The sequence below is a fragment of the Heloderma suspectum genome, chromosome 3 (genome assembly GCF_057233095.1).
Source record: "Heloderma suspectum isolate Gila_16-S chromosome 3, 16-S_ref, whole genome shotgun sequence".
NCBI lineage: Eukaryota > Metazoa > Chordata > Lepidosauria > Squamata > Helodermatidae > Heloderma > Heloderma suspectum.
The window spans coordinates 296,748,626-296,772,759 of NC_139460.1; the positions used below are offsets into that span (position 1 = coordinate 296,748,626).

The 24,134-nt window shown below is 41.0% G+C and overlaps 1 protein-coding gene across 2 annotated transcripts in view; it reads right to left on the minus strand.

The window, feature by feature from the left end:
- Nucleotides 1–24,134, minus strand: part of VEPH1 (ventricular zone expressed PH domain containing 1) — a 250,480-nt gene that overhangs the window by 65,633 nt on the left and 160,713 nt on the right. For both annotated transcript variants that reach the window (XM_084847341.1, XM_084847342.1), the window contains exons 9-10: nt 17,104–17,313; nt 12,207–12,601 (exon numbers count right to left, since the gene is read on the minus strand). In XM_084847341.1, coding sequence (XP_084703467.1) covers nt 12,207–12,601; nt 17,104–17,313 — 605 coding nt within the window. The remainder of the gene's footprint in view (nt 1–12,206; nt 12,602–17,103; nt 17,314–24,134) is intronic.

The following is a 24,134-nucleotide window of genomic DNA, read 5'->3' on the forward strand; positions in this document are numbered from 1 at the left end:
GAGGCTACTTTATCAGGAGCGGCTCAGGACTTCATGGCTGCCATGTCAACCATGGGCCTGTCTCAAATAATATCTTGCCCAACACATGTGGCAGGACACACTTTGGACCTGGTTTTCTGTGCTGGATTGGGAGAAAATGATCTGCAGGTGGGGGAGCCAGTAGTGACTCCTTTGACATGGACAGATCATTATCTGATCAGTTTTGACTTTCAGGCCACCTGTAACCTTCACAGAGGTGGGGGACCAAATTTGATGGCCCACCCCTGGAGACTGATAAATCCAGATGGATTTCTAAGGTCTCTTGGGGATTTTCCTGCAGGTTTAGCTGGCGGTCCTGGTTGGGCTATTGATATGATCGCTCCAAAACATCCTTGACCTAGTCGTAGAACTCTGTCAGCTCCTTGGTATTCTCGGGAGCTGAGGGCAATGAAATGACCATGTCAATGATTAGAGCGCAAATGGCAGAAGACTCAGAATGAATACGATCGAACTCATATCGATCCACTTGCGATCTTATTCTGTGGTGGTGATGGCGGTGAAGTAATCGTACTTCTCCGCCACCATTACATCTGCTCAGTGTCGTCCAGCGGAGCTCTTTCATGTGGTTAAAGGCCTCTTGGGTGTAGGCCTTGGAACACAAGAACTTGAATCTTCGAAGGCCCGCTGTGAACAATTTGCCAGAATTCCAACTGTGGCCAGGGAGGATTCTGGGGGGGAGGGACGGATAGCCTCCCCCCGCCCCCATGGACTGCTGTCCAGAATGGGGTAAGTATTTCGCACACCCCTAATCAGGAGGTTTGGGCTGAAATGTCATCAGTATGCGGATGATACTCAGCTCTACCTCTCGTTTCCATCTGCACAACCCAGGGAGGCTGTGAAACTCTTGAACCAGTGTCTGGAGGCTGTTTTGGGATGGATGAGGGTGAACAAGCTGAAACTTAATCCAGACAAGAAGGAGGTACTGTGGGTTGGGAAATCAACTACTTCAGATGGAGGTTTACCACTGGACTTAGATGGGGTTGCACTCCCCCCGAAAGACCAAGTGTGAGTTTGGGAGCGCTCCTGAGCTAACTGGGGAAGGCCAGGTGGCTGCGGTGTCCAGGAGTGCTTTTTACCAGCTTAGGCTGGTACGCCAACTGTGGCCCTATCTGGAGAGGATAGACCTTGCCTTGGTTATCCACGCACTAGTCACGTCCAGGCTGGACTACTGTAATGCGCTATACGTGGGGCTGCCTTTGAAGATGGTTCAGAAACTCCAGTTTGTGCAGAATGCAGCCACCCAAGTATTGGTGGGGGCAAGGCAGTTCAATAATGTAATGCCTATACTGTGCCAGCTGCACTGGTTACCAGTGCGTTTCTGAGCCCAGTTCAAAGTGCTGGTTTTGACCTTTAAAGCATTAAATGGTTTGGGACCAAGTTACCTGAAGGACCACCTACACCCATATCAGCCTGCTGGCACTTTAAGATCAGAAAGAGAGGCCCTTCTCATTTGCCCACCCGTGAGAGCAATCAGGTGGGTGACCATATGTGAGAGGGCCTTCTCTGCAGTGACCCCACACCTTTGGAACAAGCTGCCATCAGAGGTCTGCCATGGTCCATCATTGCAGACTTTTAAGAAGGCTTTCAAAACATATTATTTTACCTTTGCCTTCTATTGATATGGCTGCTATTGTTGCTGTTGCTGCTGTTAACATTGCTGTTGCTGCTTTTAACGTCGTTGCTGGTTTTACTGTTGGCTTTTATTGTTGTTTTTATATTTTATCACTTTAATATTTTAATTGTTTTTATGTATTTTATTGTTGTAAGCCGCCTTGGGAGGGCTTCTGCCCCGAAATGCGGCCAAGAAATATTTTAAATAAAATTGATAAATATTGCCACTGTGCCAGAGTGTTAAGTCCTACATTAGGCATATTTTAAGACCAATATAATATACATTATATAAATTACAGATTTTGTTTTTGTTTGTTTGAGCAATGTACTCAGTTTCAGGACTTATATTTATATCACTAGTGTTGTCAATACATTCACATTGGAGCTAACAAACGTGACACCAGAATGCCTAACTTTCTATAGCACTGAGCTTTGTGTGACTCATTTACATTTTTACTGAAATGGAGTGTAAGCATAAGTAGAGAGCTGGGACTTTGGCCTATTCCATCTGTTGCATTTTTTAACAAAATATTTTGCTGCATTCAGTTTACATTCACAGTCCTGCTTATTAAAATACACATGGTAAACCACTGCTCACTGTGGACTATTATTTAAATCAATGGGTTCCATGATTAAAAGGCTTTCTAACTTATGCCAACTGAAATGCACTTTAAGGCCTCAACTACATTCTTTTGCTTAAACATAATTTTTAGGTTTTACTTTAAAATATGCAGCTGTCATCAGGGGCTGGTGTTTTTTAAAGTTTTCTTTTTAGTAATTGTTAAATGAAAATGAACCATTTCTCACTGCAGAGAAGAACCTTCCATTTAGAAGCCGTATTGCCGCTGAAGAGAATCACAGAGAGACTCAGAAGAAACGTATTTACATGGCATCTGCTTTGTGACACCGACCTTAACATAACATTTCATCACAACTGATAATCTCAAATTTACCACACGAGTAGATTCAGAAACCCAGGAGCCAGAATCTTCCAAAACTCAACAAAACATAAATTTGCAAACCTTTTGTAATTGCAGTGATGTGGGGTAGAAATCCATCACTGCAAATCCATTTCTAAAACATCATTGTTTTACAAGATTCATTAGTAACAAGGAATGGGTGCCAATACCCTATTAGGCAAGCTTGGCAGTTTCAAATAATTAATGTTTTTCAGACGATTACCCCTAGGATGTGTGTGAGAGAGTACATTTATGTTTTTATTGATTTCGGTAAAATAAAATTACAAATACACACAATCCAAACCAAAAATCAAGTTATGAATTTACCCACTTGCTATACAGGTCAAATAAAAACCAAAGCTAAGACATTCACATATTGTCCATCTACCAGTAATAGAATAGATATATGATCAACACCTACAACATTTAATAATTTGCCACACTTTCCTCTGCCATTAAAAAGACAGACAGGTTAATGCCAGTCATAGCTTTGATTAAATTTCTGTTTGATCAATTTTCATTTTTTTAAAGCAGTGAAGCCAACAATGGAGCTGTACTTCTGTAACATATTTGGCAAGAAAAATTGTAAGAGAATAAAGCAAGATTTTTTTTTTTAATACATGGAGGATCAATGCAAAAGGTTGGATTAAATGACTTTTAAGATCCCTCTATTCTTTAAACTCCAGTGAATCCCAGAGCCTTGTATTATTTTAACAATGGACTAAGGCTAGATCTAGTCCTGTACTAGGCTTAACTAATTCATTTGATAGAAGTGCTAAGTTCTGCAAGTTTAGGAAGGTATTGTCAGCCCACATTCAAACATGAGATCCCCTAAGATCTCCAATGGGAGGCAGGATCAAAACTGTTTCTTCCATTCACGTTCATTAACCTTCATCTTCTCCAAATGAGATCTCTGCTAACTAATATCCCAAGCTAAATTAATCATTGGCTTGGTTCACATGATCGCTGCAGCTCACAGTGGTTTATTTAACCCCTGGTGGGTTGTGGTATGTGGTGGTGGCCAATGTGAATATTTAAGCTGTGGCAGGCAGGCACCAAAATTTTTTGTGACATGCAAATCCAGCACAGGGTGGGTTGTTGCTATGGTTGACAAACTACCCACAAACCAAAAACAGCCCCTGGGTGTGGATGGTTTGTTAACCATGGCAACAACCCACCCTCTCTGGGTTTGCATGTCACAATAAACTGGAGAGACCATCTGCTTGAATATTCACAATGGCCACCGGCATGTACTGCAACCCACTGCAACTTAAATAATGATCATATGACCCACTGAATAAGCTCATTGTCATTTGCATATGCAACTTATTATAATAAGTGACCCTTCACTAAATGCTTCAAATGGCTTCATATAATTTCTGAACTGGACAAGAATCTAAGAGTCCCAAATTGTTATGCATATTTTGTTGGGCTTTATGGATTTTATTGTATCCTAATGACATTGATCCTATTCTAGAAAAATGAACATCAAATAGTGGGAATATATCTCCAGTTGCTATGCTGTTTGTTGCTCATCTCTTAATGTCTACATTCATTCTTCACTCTTTGCTTTCAGACCTGTTAAATATATATGTTGATCATCAGACATGCAAAGAGGTCTGAGATGACAGTATTGGTGTAATGGCTACTGGTGTCGCAAAGACATTCCTTACATAGTTGCTAGGGAGAAGAGGCATTTGTGGGGCTCTCACCCAGCTGAAAGGTTGGAGCAGGAGAAGGCAGACATACAAACACTCATAGACATAATGTGCAAACTTATTGCATAAGATTTTTCATATATGCAAGCCAAATTAACTTCTTTGGAAATAGGTGGGATATAATAAATAATAAAAGCCACATGAATGGTGATGACCATTTACCACAAACCATACATTAAGCAGTAGGAAACATATACATATTAAAAAAGACCTGTCATGTTCTGAAATATGGGGAATTTCTTTAAATCAGCAACATATGGTGACTTTACTTAGTATACTTTTCTGTGTTTTTCTTATGGCAGTATGCAACCATTATTTGGTTATTGTGAACACATTTGACCTTTGCAGGTTAACAAGAGAAGGTTAGAAAATACATTCTAAGAAAGACTAGACAGGGAGAAAAGCAGAGCTCCAAAGCTAAAGGAAAATGGCCATATTGATGAATTTAAAGTAACGGCATAGGTAAGGTTTAGGTATTTCCTTTCTGGGCCTTGTTAAGATTGTTGCTCCTTATATTATTACTGACACATTTGGCTACCCTTTTCTCATGAGTCCAATCTAACTTGCCTTTCCCCTCCTTTTGAAAGGAAGAGAAGAAGGCACATATCCAGAGCCAAGAGAATCATCTGAGCATATGAGATGTTACTATGCTGTTTAAGTGGCTCTCTGCCTCAGTGGGATACTTCCTGAAAGCCCATATGTAAGCTGCTCTAAATAAAACTTTTTGAAGGAAGAAAGGGATACAAGTGTGATACATAACTAAAACAAAACACTTGCAGAGAATCTTCCTGCTACATTGCACCTCTTAACAACCGTCCAGACAACTAGTGAATTCATCATCATATTTTGTTTTTAAAGCTAGGTCTTGTTCTACAATATTTAATGATAATAGGCCCTACTCTCAGGCTTACAAGACATGACAAAGGAGATTAGTATCTGGATCTTCTGCTTTTTTCACCTGAAAGCAGCTGGGAGAGGACACCAATTTTAATCAGAGCAGTGGAGTTGGAAGAAGGGGTGCCTAATTCTCCCCCCTCCCCTGTGTTGTTTCCTTCACCTACATCTCTCTCTTTCACTCTCTCTTTCTCAATCACACACACTGCTATTAGATACATCACAACAGAAAAAAAGACAGGTACTTATACTGTGCTTGCCTTTACTCCAATGCATGTGTAATAGCAGCCTTAAAAGAACTTAACTTTACATCACTCTGGGGTTCAGGCTAAATCTGTCTTTCCAACCCAAACCTTCCAGTAATTCATGGCTTACAGCTACCTCCAGGGTAACATTTTTGCAACAACATCCCAAATGAAGTGCTAGTGGGAACAGCTAGGTACTACCCTCTATCCATATGCGCACAACATATTTGGCCATACTTTAAGCTCCTGCGCAACTGATGCATTGATTCCATGTAAATCCACAACTCCAAAGGATGTAACACCAGTTTTCAGAACAACTTTAAGTCACTACATAACAACCCAAAACATACTAGGCGCTAAAAAAAAGCATGCTGGAGTAGGTGGTAATAGGTACTACAAGGAGCTGATGTCCATCAGAGCGGGAACGCCTCAGATGGGAACACCAAGCTCACAGAGAATAATTTCTATATGAAAGTGATCACCTGGAACATTTATGATTGTGATGATTTATTCTCTGTATGTGTCCATATGAATGGTCCAAATAAGGAACTGCAGTTCTAGTTTTGGATTCAGAGTGGATAAAAGATAATGTTAGGTGTACAACATAAGGCTGACACCAAGCCCTTAGTTTTGCACAGTAGTTTACAGCTTTCTGAAGTTGTCAAGAAATAGCTATGGTATAGACACCAGCTTATGGTGTCAAGTTGGCAGTGGGATAGTTTCAGACTGCTTACATCAGCTCTGGTGCCTGCTCACTTGTGATCCATTCCAAACCACCTCCCAGAAACAAAACTCCTGCACCCTACCCAGCAGAAATCTCCACAGGATGTTACTAGCTATAAAATGAGACCCGCACACCCACTGGCAATTCAGGTCAAACTAGCATGATGTGGGAGTTCTGCGAATCCAGCTCTTGACATCTTTTATGAAAAGCAGCCATAGAGAGCCCTGATCTGAATTGTGACTGGCATGGAGGGAGAGGGGTTTAATCCTTTCCCCTATGCTGCTGACCCACTGAAAATTGTCCACCAAAGCTGCCCCCCCCCCCAGCTGCCCCATCTTTGATGGTGTTTAGGCAGGCAGCCAAGGAAGTTTATTCTGCCAAGATTTTAATGGCTTTTAAATGGTTTGTTAATTCTTTTTATTTTTAATGCTGTTTTTAAGTGTTTGTTTTAAAGATTTTTATTGGTTTTAGTCTATAGTTCATTAAGATGTATATTTATGGTTGTAAATTGCCTTCCTGGTCCTTTTGAGGACCAAAAGGCAGTGTGTGTGTATCAGGGAGGCTAAATTCGTTGTATCCAGTTTTAGTCTAACTTGAGTCCCATTCCTTTCAGGGGGTCTACTCTAAGTCAGACTAACACTGGATACAATCCAATGCCTCTCTTGTTATGAAAACTAGTCCTTTCTTTGCTACCCCCGTATTTTCACCTATCAAGGTAGCAGATTAATGCTCCCCTTATAATACCAGTTGTGTTGCCTTTGGTACTCAAATCGATTACAAAAGTCAGCCTGCATAGGAAAACCAGTCTTGTGTGTCAGCATGTGAACTTTTCACAGTATGGGAACAGTATTTGGGGGTTTGGCGCTTAATATCAGGTTTAAATAATAAGGCCAGGGTTTTTTGTTTTGTTTTTGGCACAGTGAAAACACAACTGATTTTCAGAAACACTGGCCTGCGTCTCTGCAAGTTTGTGGTTGTACTGAGCTAGCAGAGCACCATGTGTTCTCAATCAAGCTTCGGCTCATGCCATGCTTAAATTTATCAAAAGGTTCCAGAAGCAAGCACTGCAGGGGAGCAGTGATCTTTTCCATTGATTCCATCATATGGTACTAATTATCTCACAGTACAGCATAGAACATAACACCAACCCAGGGCACTGTTGCCTTCCTTTTAAAGGGGAATTCTGTCATACACTCAATCAGGTTTTTGCTGTTCAGGTTTTGTCCTATAGAATAAATAATGAGAAACAAGTCAACGCAGGCAGAGCTTAAAAGAGACTCATGCAATTGTACCAATTTGCCTTTCCCAATCTAATTATAACAGAACATGCAGTAATACATCAGAAGTACTTGTGAAAAGCTATACAGCCTGTAACATAAAGTGATTATCTACATGTCTGAATAAGCTTTCAGGTATCTATCACTGCTGATGGAAATTTCATTTTAACTAGTCAGTTCAACTGTTTTCCAAGAGCATTCATTCATATGTCTTCTTCAAGCTTTGAGCAACCAAGCAATGTACCTGCATGTGTGAATGAATCCTAAGGAACATCACAGAGTTGCTACCATATTAGCCCAATCAAAAGCTCTTAGGACAGAATCCATGATGTGTAAAATGGAGTAAACAAAATGGGGGTGATGCCCATCAGATGATGGAAGAGAGATCTAAGTTTGCTGCTGAAAATCAGCTGTGACTTAGCAATACACTCTCCACTTGTTTTTTTCCTCTCTTACTTGCTGTTGATCATTCTTAAAGGGCATGATATTGACTCTATTGATCTCTTGTGTGTGGGTAGCCTGGGAGTGATTTCAAGATATGTCAAACTAATCATTTTTTGTACAATCATATAGTGACAGAGGAAAAAGAAAATAATGTTCTGTCACGAGAGATATGTTCAGAAGTAGAACTGACTGGAAATCTCAGCTAACATATCCTAACTGAATTTAATAAAGGAACTGGCCTTTCAGGAAATTGTAAACCAATAAGCCTACTTTTGCAGTAAGCAAAATTCCTGGAACACTGATAAGAAGATCACAAAACATCTGGAGAAATATAAACTGATGAAAACTACCTTGCTTTATGTGCTTTTTTTTTACTGCACAACATCAGGTAGTAAAGATGGTGATATTTTTGAAAGGCAGAAAGAAAAAACAGATTATGGTTGTCAAAAATCTATAAGCTATTTCATATATAAAGATTAAAAAATTACTATGGTTGGCATTAAATAAGAAGTAAACCAGGTTGTTACTCCAAAATTAAACATAGATCAAATGTTTTTTGAAGACGGAGATATTTTTCATTCCCTTCTGAAATATCTAAGCACAGAATTTGAGCTCCAAGATATGCAGTCCAATACTAGAAATACTTCAGCCTACTGAGTTCATTGTGACTTTACCCAGCTAAGCATGCAGAGTCACTTTTTCCCTAGATGTTTAAGACTACAACTGCCTGCATTCCTAACCATTGGCTATCCTAGCTGAGGCTGATAGGAGTTGAGCACCAAGTTGGGGAAGTATAATGTACAGGATTGCATATATATATGTATGTTCGTGTGCGTGTGTGTAGATTTTTAGGGCTGTGTGCTGAATTGTTTTGAGGCTTGTTTTTCACAGCAAAAGATAGCATTTCAGGGAAGCAAAGTTTTCTCCAAAAAAGTAGCATTCCTGTACCAAAGTAAATAAATAAGTAAAAATTGCCTTTTACTGCAAATTGCTACAAGTACACTAACAAAGCATTGCCAAGAGAGAGAAGTGTGTGTGTGGATTGGGGGTGGGGAGAGGAGATAGTGCTACAATAGCCAATTTAAAGGGTGCAATTTGCAGCATTATGCAGACCATGACCATCTCCCTTCTTGGCAAGAAAAGCAGCTTGCACCCTGCAATTGCTGCAATTGCTGTCTCCTTTAAAGGAGTGTACTGCAGCCACTTTAAAAGAGGCAATTCACAGTGCCAAGGGTAACAGTGGATGGCATGGAACACAGTGGTGTTTAAAGGGAGCAATCGTTTGTACACATGATAATAGAACTGAGGCAGTTAACCAAAGATGGGAGAGAGAAGTTAACATAAGTATCTTGGAGGAGCAATGGAATCATGTGTATTCAAAAATGTGGAGAAATTTATTAGATGTGATTTCTAATGAATTTTTAAAAATAAAATAGTATATATGTGGTACTGCATGCTGGCCAGGATGTTTAGGATGTTTCCAGCAGCAATCGATCTCTGCTGGAGATGTAATGACAGTGCCCATATATCGTGGTGGTGTAGTGTAGTTAAGGAATACTGGAAGAAGATAATAAATGGTATTAGAGAAATGTCAAGCTATGAGTTACAGTTAACACCAACAACTATACTTTTGAGTGATATTAAAAGTCAAATCCCAAGAAATATAGTGGTGACAGTGAACTATATGTTAATAGCTGCAAGGATTTTCCTAGCAAAAGCCTGGCAAACATCACATATACCATCCCTTGTACAATGGAAGAAGATCTGCACCATCGTCCATTATGGTGATGAATGAATAACAAGCTATATGCTGTTATAGGAGGGAAGAATGAATTCCACAGGCTTTTCAAAATAGCTGGAGGCTGTTTATAAATTTCTGGAACAGGCATGGGCCAAGAGATCTAGCAACTTTAAATATACTACATAATATCTGTTAAACTGAAGCACTGTAATTTCTGTGAATGAATGTATTTGAACTTAAAAAAAAAATCTATATGAAAAGGGGCAATGGTTTGTACCCCACCCCCAAAACCATTGTGAAAGGAGGGCTTGTTTTCACTGTTACTGAAATGTTTCATGAAAGGGTGGCCCCATTTCAGCTAATTCCTAACAAACATGTGAAACAGAAGTTCTTGGGGGCTGCATTCCAGTGGCAGGTGGGACCAAAGGCAAAGTGGGCAGTCAAAATTTTAAAAATATCAGCATATTGTAGCTGAAAGCTCTTACAGCTAATATCTAAGCCTTAGGAGAGGCATTTCAACCTTTTAGAATGTGGGGGGGACTGGACAAAAGTCAGGAAACCACCAAACAGGTGATAGGGGGAAAGGGGTGTGGCCATCTGGGGAACCTTGGAGGGCTGGATTGGGACCCTAGGAGGGCTGGATTGGGACCCCAGGTAAGAGGTTCCCCATCCCTGCTATAAGCCATTGAAGACTAAATCGGGCCAATTTGCTCTCTCTCACCCTCCATTTTCTTTTCTTATTTTACAACTGACGCCCTCATTCCAAGACTCAATTGTTCTCAACATTTGGGAAGTCCTGGAAGCTCACCGATCCTTGCTGGGCTACTTTGGGGACTTTAACATTTTTCTTTCCAAATATACCGCTACATACATAGGGAGTCCCCCAAGTATGTAGCATAGAAATGACCAACTTATTTTTGAGTGGGCCTGTTTTACTTCCAAACTGATAGGCACTTGACTATCCAAGTTCACTATTAAGAGGGAATGATGTTACATTTTAAAGTCATGATCCTACTGAAATGGCATTTTTGAGAATCCTCACACTCATTAGTTGTATATCACCATATCACCATGTTGCAGCATATCATTTGCTAGTAACTCTATGGTTTGACTTAGAATTCCTCTTCACTACTCACATTAATTACTAATAAAATTTCCACAAATTCTATGCAACAATCGTCAACTGTATATTCATGAATAGTTTCTTAAGAAAGGAGATAGGGGCGGTGGGGGGGATCTAATTCTTAGTTTGCCAAAGGAGAAATTATAGATCAGATTACTGCCGAATTTGAGAACAAATGGTTCATGCCATATCTGAAAATGTAATGTATTTTATGTATTTCTTTAACTAAAAGACAAATATGCTGCTGCCCTTCAGGTTGCTTACAGGATCAATGCCAGGCATCTTATTTTAGGCAGACAGAGGCTGGCCACTCTCTCACCTTAGGAGACCCCAGGTAAAATGAGCCTGACATTTTGTCAGGCCCACACCTGAGTCAGACCTCTCGAGATGTAGCATTCGGGGGGGCGGGGCACTAGTCCATGATGAGATGAGTCCCTTACTTGATGTCCTAATACCGTGCAGGAAGGTACTCAGAACACCTGGGGTTGCTGCCAGGTCAGGGTTAGTGTCCTCTGAAACACTGCATATGTCCCTCCATCAGAACATTAAAGTTATACCACTGACAATCTGATCTACAAAGCAGCTGTGTCTGGGGCACTGGGTTCTCATCCTGTTCACATCTGGGCTATTTCAGATCCATGGTTCCTAACCTCAGCTACCTGGGCAACCAAAAACATCAGAACTGGGGTCTATATAGCTTCTAAAACAACCCAGACATCTGCACAGTGCAAAAGGGAATATTAAGTACTGATTAATGGCCTCCCCACCCTGCTGATGACATACTTTCAGCTAGGGATGCATCAATAAGTATGCTGGTGGATAAATGGACTTCCTTTAGGATATTTATATAACATTGCTAGAAGTTGGAGATAGGCAGTAGTTTTTAAGGGAGTAGAAATTGATTTGAGAGAGCCTTTGCTTCTCGTGGTGTCCACACTACATATGTATTTCTTTCATCCTATGGTTGCCTCTTGTCAAACAGATCATGCTGGTTTCTGAAACAATACAGAAACCTGCAAAATCTGTTTGATCAGAGGCAAAAGTAGGATGATCCTTCTTTCAAACTACCTTCAAGGCTGCTAGAACATACTCATCTGTGACAGCCCTAGTTTAATGCACTGATCCACAAGAAAAGGATCCTAGGAGTTGGACTGAGTACATTTATGTAGCACATACTAGGATATTAATGAGAGATTACAGCAAGCATGCAGTGATAGGATGCTAATAGGCCTCCTACGGGATAAAGCACACTGCAAAATAAGCACACTGCAAAATGAGAACAACGCAGTGGCAAGAAATCTCAAGGCATTGTCTTTTAATATGATATCGTTATGTAAGAATGTTTAAAGGAGGTTGGTTGACAGCTTAGATGTGACTTCTAAAGTATTTTTTTAAAATGCTCCCATTATTTCAAAGTTTCAGGTCTCTTACCTTCTATAATACACTCATCTGGGAGAGGAATTTTCTTCCCCATCTCCATGACATATGCTTTCACTTTAGAGAGATTTTCCTTTAAGTGAAAGTAAAGCTTATCTTGATACTCCACAGGATTCTTTATTGTCTTCGGGCTCCCTTCATGGCAGTTTTCTATAACAGGTTCTGGCAGATTCTCTGGTTCTGTACATTTGATACTTGGGTGTGAAAGTGAAGATTGTTCCAGCTGTGACTCTTCAGTGCCTGCACTGGAAGGCAATTTGTTGGCTTCTTGGCTCAGATAGATATCTGTGAAAGAGATGCCGGCTGTAACATCTCCATTCTCCATCTCTTGTCCGTTGTCCAAATGAACTCCTTTCATACGAACAGCATGCAAAGCTAGACTTTTGGACCTGCAATGCAAACAAAGGTATGGACAAATGGCTTGGGCAGAACCAAAATGGACTATGATGTATGGGGAATCAGATCTGTGGGCCAGATAGTAGTCTCAGGGCTCCTTCACACTGAGCTTTTATCCTCCGATTGAGATTGCTCCTTCATGGAAGTTTGTGGGCTCTTTACATGACCCCATGATCATTCAAGGCATCTCTTGCACTAAATGCCCTTTGTTCTGTTTTTAAATGGATCGCAGATAATAAGCTATTAAATTACCCCATTGTGTTCCACTTTAGTTTCCTCCATGAAAAGAGTAAAAGTGGCAAGGAGCAAGATCAATGAAAGATAATGGAAGACTCAGCTACGGGGGGGGGGGGACGGAGGGGGAAGGGGATGGGGGGAAAGGAAGCACGTGAAAAAGGGAATTGTTGTGATCCTGCATTTAAAATGGAAGCAGAAAGCCCCATTTTAAATGCAGGACTTTAGGCTGGTGTAGAGATGCTCTCAGTGTAAAACTAGATGTGCAGGGCATCTGTGCGTATGTTAAACACATGTCAGTCCAGTTCACATATAAAGAGGAGGTGGGGTGGGTCTACTCCTTACACCACATACGGACAACATGCAGCCCGTAGCCCACATTGACCCCGCACAGGCCTCCTGTGCAGCCTGCTGTGGCTGCCCATGCTGCCACTACCACTCCTTGAATGCTCCACTGAAGTCCCCACCCCATGCTGTTTGGTGGGCTGTCAGCAACATCATTGTGTTGGAGAAGAGGGCATGCAAGGGGAGCCATCCCCGCATATCCTCTCCCCCAGCACAGTCTTCATCAGGATTATTGAAGGGGGGGGATGAGGTTAGAGCTTCTGCCCCCTCCCAAAGTGATCCTGTTCAGTGAACAAAAAGGAGTGCATTGGGGAGGGGAGGAACCTCCCTCCCCCTGACTTGCCATACTGCATTCCATAGCTTTAAGCAATTTTCTCTCTGCCCAGCGTACTTCCTGTGTCAGAGCTGGGCTGGAGATAAACTGCTTAAAAGCTGCAGAGTACAGTGCTTTAAGGTGGGGAAGAGGCCCAGATTTTGCTCCCCATCCCCTGTATGCTCCTTTTTGTGTAAAGGCTAGAGCTCCAGCCCTCCTTTATATCTGAATGGGGCAAACATGTACTATGTAACATGCATGCAGCTGCTCTGCATGTCTAGTTTGGTCCTCAGTGACAGCCATGAAGTTGCTCTGCATGCTGTCAGAAGAGGGTTCCCTTTTCTGCCTGCAAAGGGCAATGCCACATTTATAGGACAAAGAGAGAAGAAGCAGGACTAGAGCTGAAAATAGCTGTAGGGATATGGAATGGGAGGAAGGAGGAAAGATAAAAGGAAGAGCTCAGATGGGAGCTAGGTATGTTCGGGTCATCAGCCACAGCTAGCTGTAGTTTGGTGCATTGGATATAACAGCAAGCTATTGTTTGTCACAAAGTAGAAGGTGAAGATTGATTCTAATCTCCTTCCTCAAGTGTGAAGGGAGGGGAGGGGAAAGCATGCAAGCTGAAGGCACAGGGCTGGCCCTACCATTAGGCAGCGCGGCCCAGCCACCTTACTCAGCAGATTTTGGCAAGGGCAGCAAACGATTAGTTATTTAATTTGTAAATATTGTATTTTTATTACCAGGGAGAGGTGCTTGTGAGAGTTTGTGACTCATATGCCAAAATAACTTGGTAGATTTTGGGTATTCTGCACCTTGACGTGAGTGGGTAGGGAGGGAGGTGCCATTTGCTGCTCCACCTTGGACAGCAATGTCTTGCGTGGGCCCTGCCGAGGTTTGCCATTGCTCTTCCCTAATTCTCCAAACCATCATTTGGAGAATCGTCTCGATGTGGCCAATATCTCATCTACTAATATTCAAATCAGAACAACAATATAGTCATAAGACTCAGAGAACATATAGCCCATAAAAAATTAAAAAGATTCATCATACTGTACAGGAGAAGTACCTATTCAAGACAGCCATACAAAACATTAACTTAAGTCATATATACTTTTAAGCCATTTCTTTGTTAGCTTTAATTCTTTCCAAATAATAAAAGGATGGACGGATGGACGGACAGATGGACAGACAGACAGACAGATGAGGACACCTCATAGACAATTCACCTTTTTCTGTTACAACGTAGAGGTGACCTACACTTTCTTAAAGTTTTGGGGGATGTCATCAGCTGTGGCTGGAACACCAACTGTGCCCTCTCCTGGAGAGATACAGCCTGGCCATGGTTATTTGTGGTATTTTAACTTATCATCTGGACTACTGCAATGTGTTGTATGTGGGGTTTCCCTTTAAGATGGATCAGAAACTTCATTTAGTACTTGATTAGTAGTACTGAATGCATCTTCTGCACTGGCTCCTGCTGCGTTTCTAGGCTTAATTCAAGGGGCTGGTTTTAACCTTTTAAAGCCCTAAAGGGCTTTGAACCAAGATACCTCAAGGACAGCCTTCTTGGAACCTGCCTGGGTATTTAGACATGTCCTTCTTGGCCCTTTGTCCCAACTGACTGAGGTGAGGCATGGGGGTGGCCCATGATATGGCCTTCTCAGTTGTGGTACCCCACGTTGGATGCGCTCTCTACAGAGACTCACCTAGCATTATTAAAGGGGCACAGGAGTGCCAATTTAGTTAAGGTGAATTGCAAAAAAGGGTTCACCATTATAAGCCTCAACATTCTACTGCTCACAAAAATGACACCTGTTAAGCAAATAACTTGAAACGTGCCATCCACAATATACCCGATGAGGTCTACAATTGTGCAAAATGTCAAACCAATCTGAAAAAAATTGCCACAGATACAGCAAGATAAAAAGTGCTGAGAGCTGACCCGTGTCCTCTTTAACTCCAAGCTGCGGCTCTGCATAAAATATATTTCTTTCAAATGTTGGTGAAAACTATTGATTACGTTATTCAAGCTAGCTCCACCCCTCCCTTGCTGTTCTTATCACTTTCTACATGTGGATGGCAACTGTCTGCAGAGGACAGCCTCCTCTATCTGTGGAAGTTCTCCCCGAGATTTTAAAATCCTGATTCTTGAAATGAAATCATGATTACCATTAGTTAAGTATTTATAATCCCATTTATTAAACTTGCAAGAAAGCAGATTCAAATACATTGGGGAGAAGGTACGATTGCCAACACTGTAATTATAAATTTCCCTTTCAAAAACCAAGGAAATTCAATGATCAAAGAGCATGCCAGTTTTTAAGATCAGAGTTAGGGCTATCTCATGTTGGCTCAAGCTCCACAAAGCCAGGAAATTGGAAGCTAAGCCTCATGCTTTAGCTGATGTGTCCCGTGATCAGTGATGATGTTGTGTAATGTCACAAACTGTGCTTGCTTACAACGTACCCTCTATGCACCCATACTTTTCCTTGGTTGGCAAACATGTCCCACGTTTTCCTAGTCCTGTATGGCCTTATGAAGCATCTAGCCTTAGTGCTAGAAGAGGGTTTCCCTTCACTGTTTAACCTATCTTGCCAGTTACTGAGGTAAGCAACAAACTGGCATGAGTCAACTCACAGGAGAATTCCTGTAATAATACAATAAGCTCAGATGCTTCATAAGGCCACGCAGGAGCAGAGCAACGTGTAGCATCTTTGTTGACCCCAGGAATTCCATCCTCTCCATCTGGATTTGGGCCTGAAAGACTATGGAAAACTCCTGATTTCTGAAATTATTTGCCCATCAGAAATCTTTTAAGGGAATCTTCCCACTGGAGGATCAAGTGGTGGCTTGTTCTATTGTATGCTTAATTCAAAAATCCTAAAATACTGAAGATTAGTATTTTGTTCTCCTTCATCTGACTTTTTTTTTATGTCCTTACCGCTTATGTGGTGAAATTTGTTCATTTTTTATCTTTATTGTTTTCTCTACTGTTTTTCTATACTGTCCATGTGTGTGTGTGTGTGTGTGTATGTATATAATATATACATATAAACTTCCATAATAATAAAAATATTGTACCAGATTAATTTGAACTAATCATTTGATACATTTGTATTATATGCCCATGTTTTCTGAATCTGATTTGACTATACACATCTATAGCTGCATATCCATTTTTCAGTCTTTGTCACTGCAAATAAACCATGTTCTAGAGGAGGGAGAAAAGCATTTTTACTTATTTATGTTTTGCTATGGCTGTGCCTATAAAACAGCTTTAAATGGTAAAATTGGCAAAAGAATAGCTAATAATGATATTCAAGGAAAGGCAATCTTCATTTTCAGAACTTTTTCAAACCTACATCAGTGTTTCTTTTGTAGCTCCCCCCACCCCCACAACCCCTGCTGGCACCCTGGAGTTAGGACAGGTTATACAAATAACTCATAGAGATCTTATCCAGCTCTCAGAGTTACTGACAAGATGTCTGGATACAATTAACCATCTGATGCCCATAGGTACTATGTAACTTGGCTGTTTTTATAAATCTGTATATGAAACTGATCAGCATGCCATGGCATGGACCATGTTTCATCGAAGCATACCTGTTAAACCTCATGTCCTTTCTTTCTTCTTTAGAAACCTGGCCTAGACTATACCTGCGTACAGAGCCAGGCGTACTGCTGTCTATGTTTATTTTCTCTTCAAAAGCTTGTATTTTAACTTGAAGCTTTTTGTCCTCTTCATTCCCGCTCATAGTGGATTTTAAATCATCTAGCTGTGAAGGAGATTCTGTTTCAGCAACATCTTCTACCCTAGAGAGGTGGGAGCGGGACACACACACACACCAGGGGATTAACAGTAACACCATAATATTTTGCAGGTGGTAGAAATTAAAAAAAAATATGCCTTGAAGGGCTAATATACATACCAACATTTATTCCAAGTGCATATGTCCAGGTTCTTTTAAGGGATAATCATTCCCATTTAGTCCAGTCCTACACCTTTCTGACTTGCTGCAATCCTCATTGGTAGTAAACTACTGTACATCTTACCTCACAGTTATTATTTCCCAGATGCCCTTCTCACTAGCTTCCCAAATGCATACATTAGTTTGTTGGAGATTCCCTAACCAACATGAAATAATTTCTTTTAAAACAACATGCTGCCATGACAGCCTTTCCAGAGGAAACAGTTTCTACATGTGCCACAAGAATCAATGTCTGATGAATACTCAACAGTGTCCACAACCAACATTTTTTTCAATTAGCACTGGTGATATAACGCTTTGATATTAAACACTGTAAATGGAGTAAACTCAACCTGCAGAAGTATCTTTACAACCAAAGAACAATGGTGCGGTTTAGTCATGTATATGGCAACCAACTGGAGGGAAAACAAGCATAATGAAAAAAATTGTGCCAATGAAAATGTGGGGAAGGAAGAAAGCTACTCCACTTTCTGTCCTAGCTGGTTTGATCCTGGTAGGGCTTAGGAAGTGGCAGTTTAAAATCCTGATAAAGTTGTGGGGTGGGACAAGCAGAAAACTGGGACAAAAGAAGTTTCAAATTGTTATTCAAATATGTTTACGCACTGACAGTGACTTTGGCAGAAGCTGAAAGAAGTTTCAGCAAGCTATCACTCATCAGAAACTGAAGATGTAATACGATAGGGCAAGAACAGTTAAGCCTCCTATTTTGTCTATTGAGGGTAAACTTGAAATAGAAATGGATATTTGGGAGATAATTCATGACTGTGCAAAGGTAAAGTCCAGAAAAATTAAGCTTTAAAGTGAATTTCTCTATTTATACAAAGTTTGGTGCTGTATTAGTCCATTAGTATAAAAGATTAAAACACTGACAGGATAACGGGACTAACCAAAAAGTTACAAAATTCATAGGACTCTTCTTCAGGCAGGATGTTATATTAAACAAAAATAGCAATAATTTAAAGGTTATTTTCGGGCATGCTAGAAAAGCCCAAGTGTAGGCCATGGTGTAATTTCAGAAATTTAGAAAATCTAATTTCAGAATTAACCAAAACTTTTCTTTCATGACTCATGTTATTGTATGTATAGGATGGGATTATGGTATTTACGTGGAAGGGGGTTGTGTATACACACACACCCCTTCCTGGCCAATAGAAAACAATAGTTTCCAGCCTGAGGGGTAGGAATGAAAGCCATCTTAATAAGGAAGTTGTTTACCATCCTCTTGAGAAAGGGAAGATAACTGACCCATTGAACCTCTTTAGATGGGGAGTTTCTTCCACAGGAAGGGTACTACCATGGTGTCTCATGCAAGACGGAGAGAATGAGGGAGATTTCTTGTGGAACTGCTTAACTGGAGAAGCTGAGTGTTGAACTTGACATCTACATGCACAGCATGTGCACTACCACTGAACAACGGGCCCTGCTCTCACCAGTGGGCAATGGCCATTACTTTCACCCCCTCCTTGTGAGTTTCCTGGAAGCATCCAGCTAGCCACTGTGGGAAACAGGATGCTGGAATAGATGGATCTTTGGGAACTTCTTTCAGGGCTCTTCTTATGTTCTTTAAAAAGCTTGACAACTATTCGGGCCAATCTACATTGAGTCTGCCATCGCAATGAATTCGGTGTCCCGTCGGGTTAAATGCTCTTGCATTAAAATGTGATTATTCACACTCACCCATTTTCCCCATTGCAGTGCGTCATCGAATGCATGAGCTCAGGTCACACTCGAGCGCTGTGCTGTTTTCCTGGTTTTTTTAAAATTAAGGCGTTATCCTCGCAGAATCGGGGCTTCTCCGTGATGTTTTTTTTTTTCTAATTCAGGCATGATCTTCAAAGATTCGAAGCTGTGAAGCTTCACAACTTTGAATCTTCGAAGATCATGCCTCAATTAGAAAAAAAAAACATTGTGGAGAAGCCCCGATTCTGCGAGGATAATGCCTTAATTAAAAAACACACATCTGGAACGGGGATAGGAGGGGGTAAAACTTAATCTCATTTGAAGGGATAGAATAACCCCCTGCTCAGTGCAGGAAGCCTGATTCCCAGGCAGTTGCCCATCCAACTACTGACTGGGGCTGACCCCGCTTAGCTTCCGAGATCAGACAAGCGCGCGCACATCCAGCCCTTTGCTTGTTGCTGAGGAAATGGGGGCTGCTGAGGAAGCTATGCGATCAGTAGCCAGAAGAAGACATGGGGCCGTCGAGAGCTGTGATTGGACAGGAGGGAAATACAAACACTGCCGTATATGGACAGGCGGGGGAGGGGACTACGACCGGATACGGTAGTGAAGGCAGAAAATCAGAGCACATTAAGGTATTATTAGGGAATATTAGGGTATTGAAAGCGGGAGCACAGAAGTGGGAAATTCCAGTTCCAATTCGAGGCGGGTACTGCGTAGTGTGAAAGGCGGGCAGTGAAACTTCATTGGAAGCGAAAAAAGGTGGTAAGTGTAGATCCAGCCTTCATCTTTAGGGAGGAGGGCTGTGCAAACTAGATGGAATTGCTGTAGCCTCCCAAACATCAGAGGAGAAATGATATAGTGTAGCTTGAAATGACAGCTGGTGTTACCCTGCAACACTCTTTCCCTGAACCCCCAAAGAGCAGCTATTGTAGGGTTGCAGCGCTTGCTCTAAAAAGGTCAGAGATGCAGCTGTGCTAGCCCAACAGTGTTCTTTTTGATTCTGTGTAAGGAACCATAACTGGAAAAGGGAGAACAGATGGGAGCTTGGAGATGGGGTTGAGACATTGTGACTGCACCATCAAACCAAGGTCTTTTCTTCACTTATTCCCTCTCACCCACTCAATCTGCTTTTTAAACATCTTGTCTGATTAAAAGATCTGGAGTTTCGAAAACTTGTACATTGGCCGAGTACAGGTATTACACTAATATGGATTTTGGAATTTTACTTATGGCTACCTTTGCTTTTTATTTACTTAAAAGATTTATGACAGTGGTGGGCAGCATGCGGCTCCTGCTACATTCCACCAAAATTCATGTTGGCAATAAAATAAAATAAAATAAAATAAAATAAAATAAAAATTGGTGGTTTCCTACTGAATGTCAGAATCAAAGGGGGAAACAAGTCAAAGGGGGAAACAGGCCAAATTTAGCTTGAAAGCAAGCTAAATTTGTCCTGTTTATCTCTCTGTAGCAGTTTCTGAAATTTGGCAGCGAACAGCTGGGTTTGGTGGGGTATTTTTTGCTGCTGCTGCTGCTGCTGAATTCAGTGGCGCAGCAGCAGGAGTGCGGCCTCCTGGTAGGTGGGGGGGGGGCAATGTGGCCCATGGACCCCCTGAAGTTGACCAACCCTGATTTATAAGTTGCTTTTTAGGGTAAACACTCACAAGGCAGTGTACAAAAGAATGATAAAACTATAAAACATAATAAAACAATGGTAAGAAGAGAAAATTATCAGTTAAAACCAAATGGCACCATATACACAATGGCCGCAGTAGAGTCCTAACTCAGGTATAGGCCAAGGTAAACAGGTGAGTCTTTAGGGCCTGCTTGAAAGCTTGTAATGGTAGGTCCTGGCAGACATCAGTTGGAACAGAGTTCCACAAGCAGGCTAGAAGTTGGGGAGTAGAGGCATATAAGAACCTGAGTTCCTTTCTGATCACATGGAGAAGAGCCTGCGCACATATAAGTGGACACATGTGGACACATTTCAGCTGTGTACATCAATGTGTGTGTAGTGGAGGTGAGCTAGCTGCCCACTCTCCCACCCTGCCAACATTCACTGAACATATGGAATGCCACTGGAACTTCTGAAAGGGCTTAAGTTATCACCACATCTTGGGCAGTGAATTCTATAAATTAATTATGCATCATGTAAAGAAGTAGGCTCATGAGTCTTGAGTACTGCCTTCCTTAGTCTCAAAATCTTCTCTCAAGGGATAATGTATTATTTGATGCCCAGCCCAGTCTTACAGCATAGATGATAAGAAAGAACAGGAAGTAGGGACAGACAGGAAACAAGCCTTGCTAAGAAAGCAGAAGCCAGGTGTGGCCGTGCACAGAAACATAAAAAGCTTTGAAGGCTTCACCATCTTGGTAGTTGCCTGAAAAAGCATAAGAGAAATTCTCGTATAGACAAAAAACTGAAGTACACTCTAGCTGCTGGAATGCGATTTATGAGATTCTGAACAACATATGCAGACCGTGAACAAAAAGCTTTGGAAAATCCCACTTGGTGTGTGCACTGTGTGTACTTGGCCATCTGAAGGACATTTATTGCCATTTTGTAAAAATGAAGTACTGCATATGTTCTCAGTTCATTACAACACAATTTCTTTATTTTATATTTATTCGCATACTAAAAGAAATCTTTGCACAAAGTTTTGCAACTGTCCCTTATTAGACCCTGGTTCTATTCACTGTACGATATGGAGGCCTGAATGAAAACTCACATAACGTAGTGCGTGGAGGGCTGAGTGGGGTGTCTTCATCAACATCAGGCCATAGAAGGAAATGTTTGTAACAGCCTGCTGAGGGGACATTTTGTTCTACATTTGAATCTACATTATTCACTATGGCTCAGCAAAATATATAACTTGGCTTGCACTCTGCTACTTGGCTAGTATTACACATGTGGGATTCTCAGCATAGATGATTCTATGCTTTCTTGCCAAAATCAAACCAAAAACTTCTGTCCCTGGAGATCCTCTTCAGGGGGTACAGCATTGTCTTTGACGTGTCTCCGTCCAGGCTGACCTCCCCAGCAGTGTGGCTTTTCTAGCAAACTGTTTCCTGGAAAGCAGGACTGATGCATCAAGTTTGAAAAGCTTTACTTAGCCTTCATACTGTGCACAACTGGGAGAACTGTCTCCTTCTCTGTTGGCTTCTCCAGTAAAAGAAAACAAATGAAATTAATTACTGGTGAAAATTACGGATGAGTAGGTTCTACTCCAAAACGTTCTGGCGGTGAGCAGAATGAATGCATTCTGCTCTGCCAAAACTCTGGAGTTTTGGCACTTGGAATAGATGTGCAGAGAGCCTACTCAAAGTACCTCATATACATTATCTTGGTAATATTCACAACAAGTTTGAAAGGTAGGCCAGTATTAATATCACCATACTGCAAATTCAGAAAGAAGATAACATACCTAAAACCATCTAGCCTAAAATACTATGTAAATGCTAAATATTATTACTCTGTGCTTTGTGGGTATCTGACATTACCATTTTGCCCTCTCTGGAGGATTTATACTAAAAGATAATCTAAAGAAGAAGGACCCCTACTTATAATGATTTCAATGTGACTATTGGGAAAAGTTGCTTGGTGAACTGTGATATGAATCTTGCTAAGACAGAATGGTCACAGTCAAGATGTGCTGGCCCTGTTAAACTTCCTGCAAGAGATTCTTTCTAAAGAATACAACAATATTATCGTGCATTTCCAACAATGCAAATGTTGGTTATGTGTTGTACTAAAAATGAACAAAGGGTAGTGAAAATAAAAGGTGTAAGGGCGGTATGAGCCAGATCAGATATGCCCAGATGAAACCTTCAAAGAAAAGAAATTCATTTCATCCAGCTATTATGTAAAATAAACAATAAAAGATACAATCAAAATTGCATGCCTTGTTATTCTCAAGGATGATGGTTGGGAAGTTTTGGTAGATCTGCATTTTCTGTTTGTTGTTAAGTTGACCATGCTCGATTTCTAAGATGAAATCACTATGTATTAAAATTCTTCATTCATTTTTTTAAAAGTAAGCTCTGTTGGCTGAATGACCTGTATGTTTGGGATAAACTGGGGCCAGGGCACTCTAGTGCTGCATGGTTTTCATTACAACATGGTTTTCATTACATCAGATATATGTAAAATTCCTCATGTGAAAGGATTCAGGCCAACAATTACTGTACAAAAAGCTGCTTCCTTGTGGTATAGAAACAAGGATTCCTAAAAGAATGAATTATTGTTGAGACACAAATTAGAAAAGTGCATTTGTTAACTCAAAAATTCTGATTTTGATATTTGAACCTGATTTCAAAGTCAGGACCACTTCAAACACTACAGAATTCTGATGTGGAAAGCACTTTAATGTAAGAATTGATTTCAAGATCTATGACAGTTGCATATGTGAGTATTTCACTGTATATACATGCCAAGGTATGGTGAACTGCAATTTCCAAGCATATGTATAATCATCACAGATAATGGTTGATATATAGGTTGTGCAATAATTCCTATCCAGAATGCTGTAACAGCATAGTAAAAAGAGCAGAGCAAGAATGTGGACCTCCTAGGGTGGCCAGGTGTCCTACTTTACAGAGGACAGTTGTTGGTGTCCTCTATATGATGCCTTATTTCAGCTTCAAGGCACATTGGAGACCCTTGCATTGATACTGTTATCACTCCCTGAATTGGAGAGGCATTTCCACTCCCTCTTTTATGATGAGGCAGTTAGACCTTCACCAGTGCCAGTGGATCATGTAGTTCTGTCATATTGGGCCCCAGTTACCTGTGAAGAGACAGCACTTCGGTTAAGGAAGCTAAAAGGGGGGAAGTCTGCTGGGATTAATGGAATTCCTCCTGATCTTTCCTCAAGTGACTGGCTGCAGTTTATCAAACTTGGTTTTATCAGAACTCTATTTCTTTAAAACAACAACAACAACAACAACAACATGGTGTTTTTA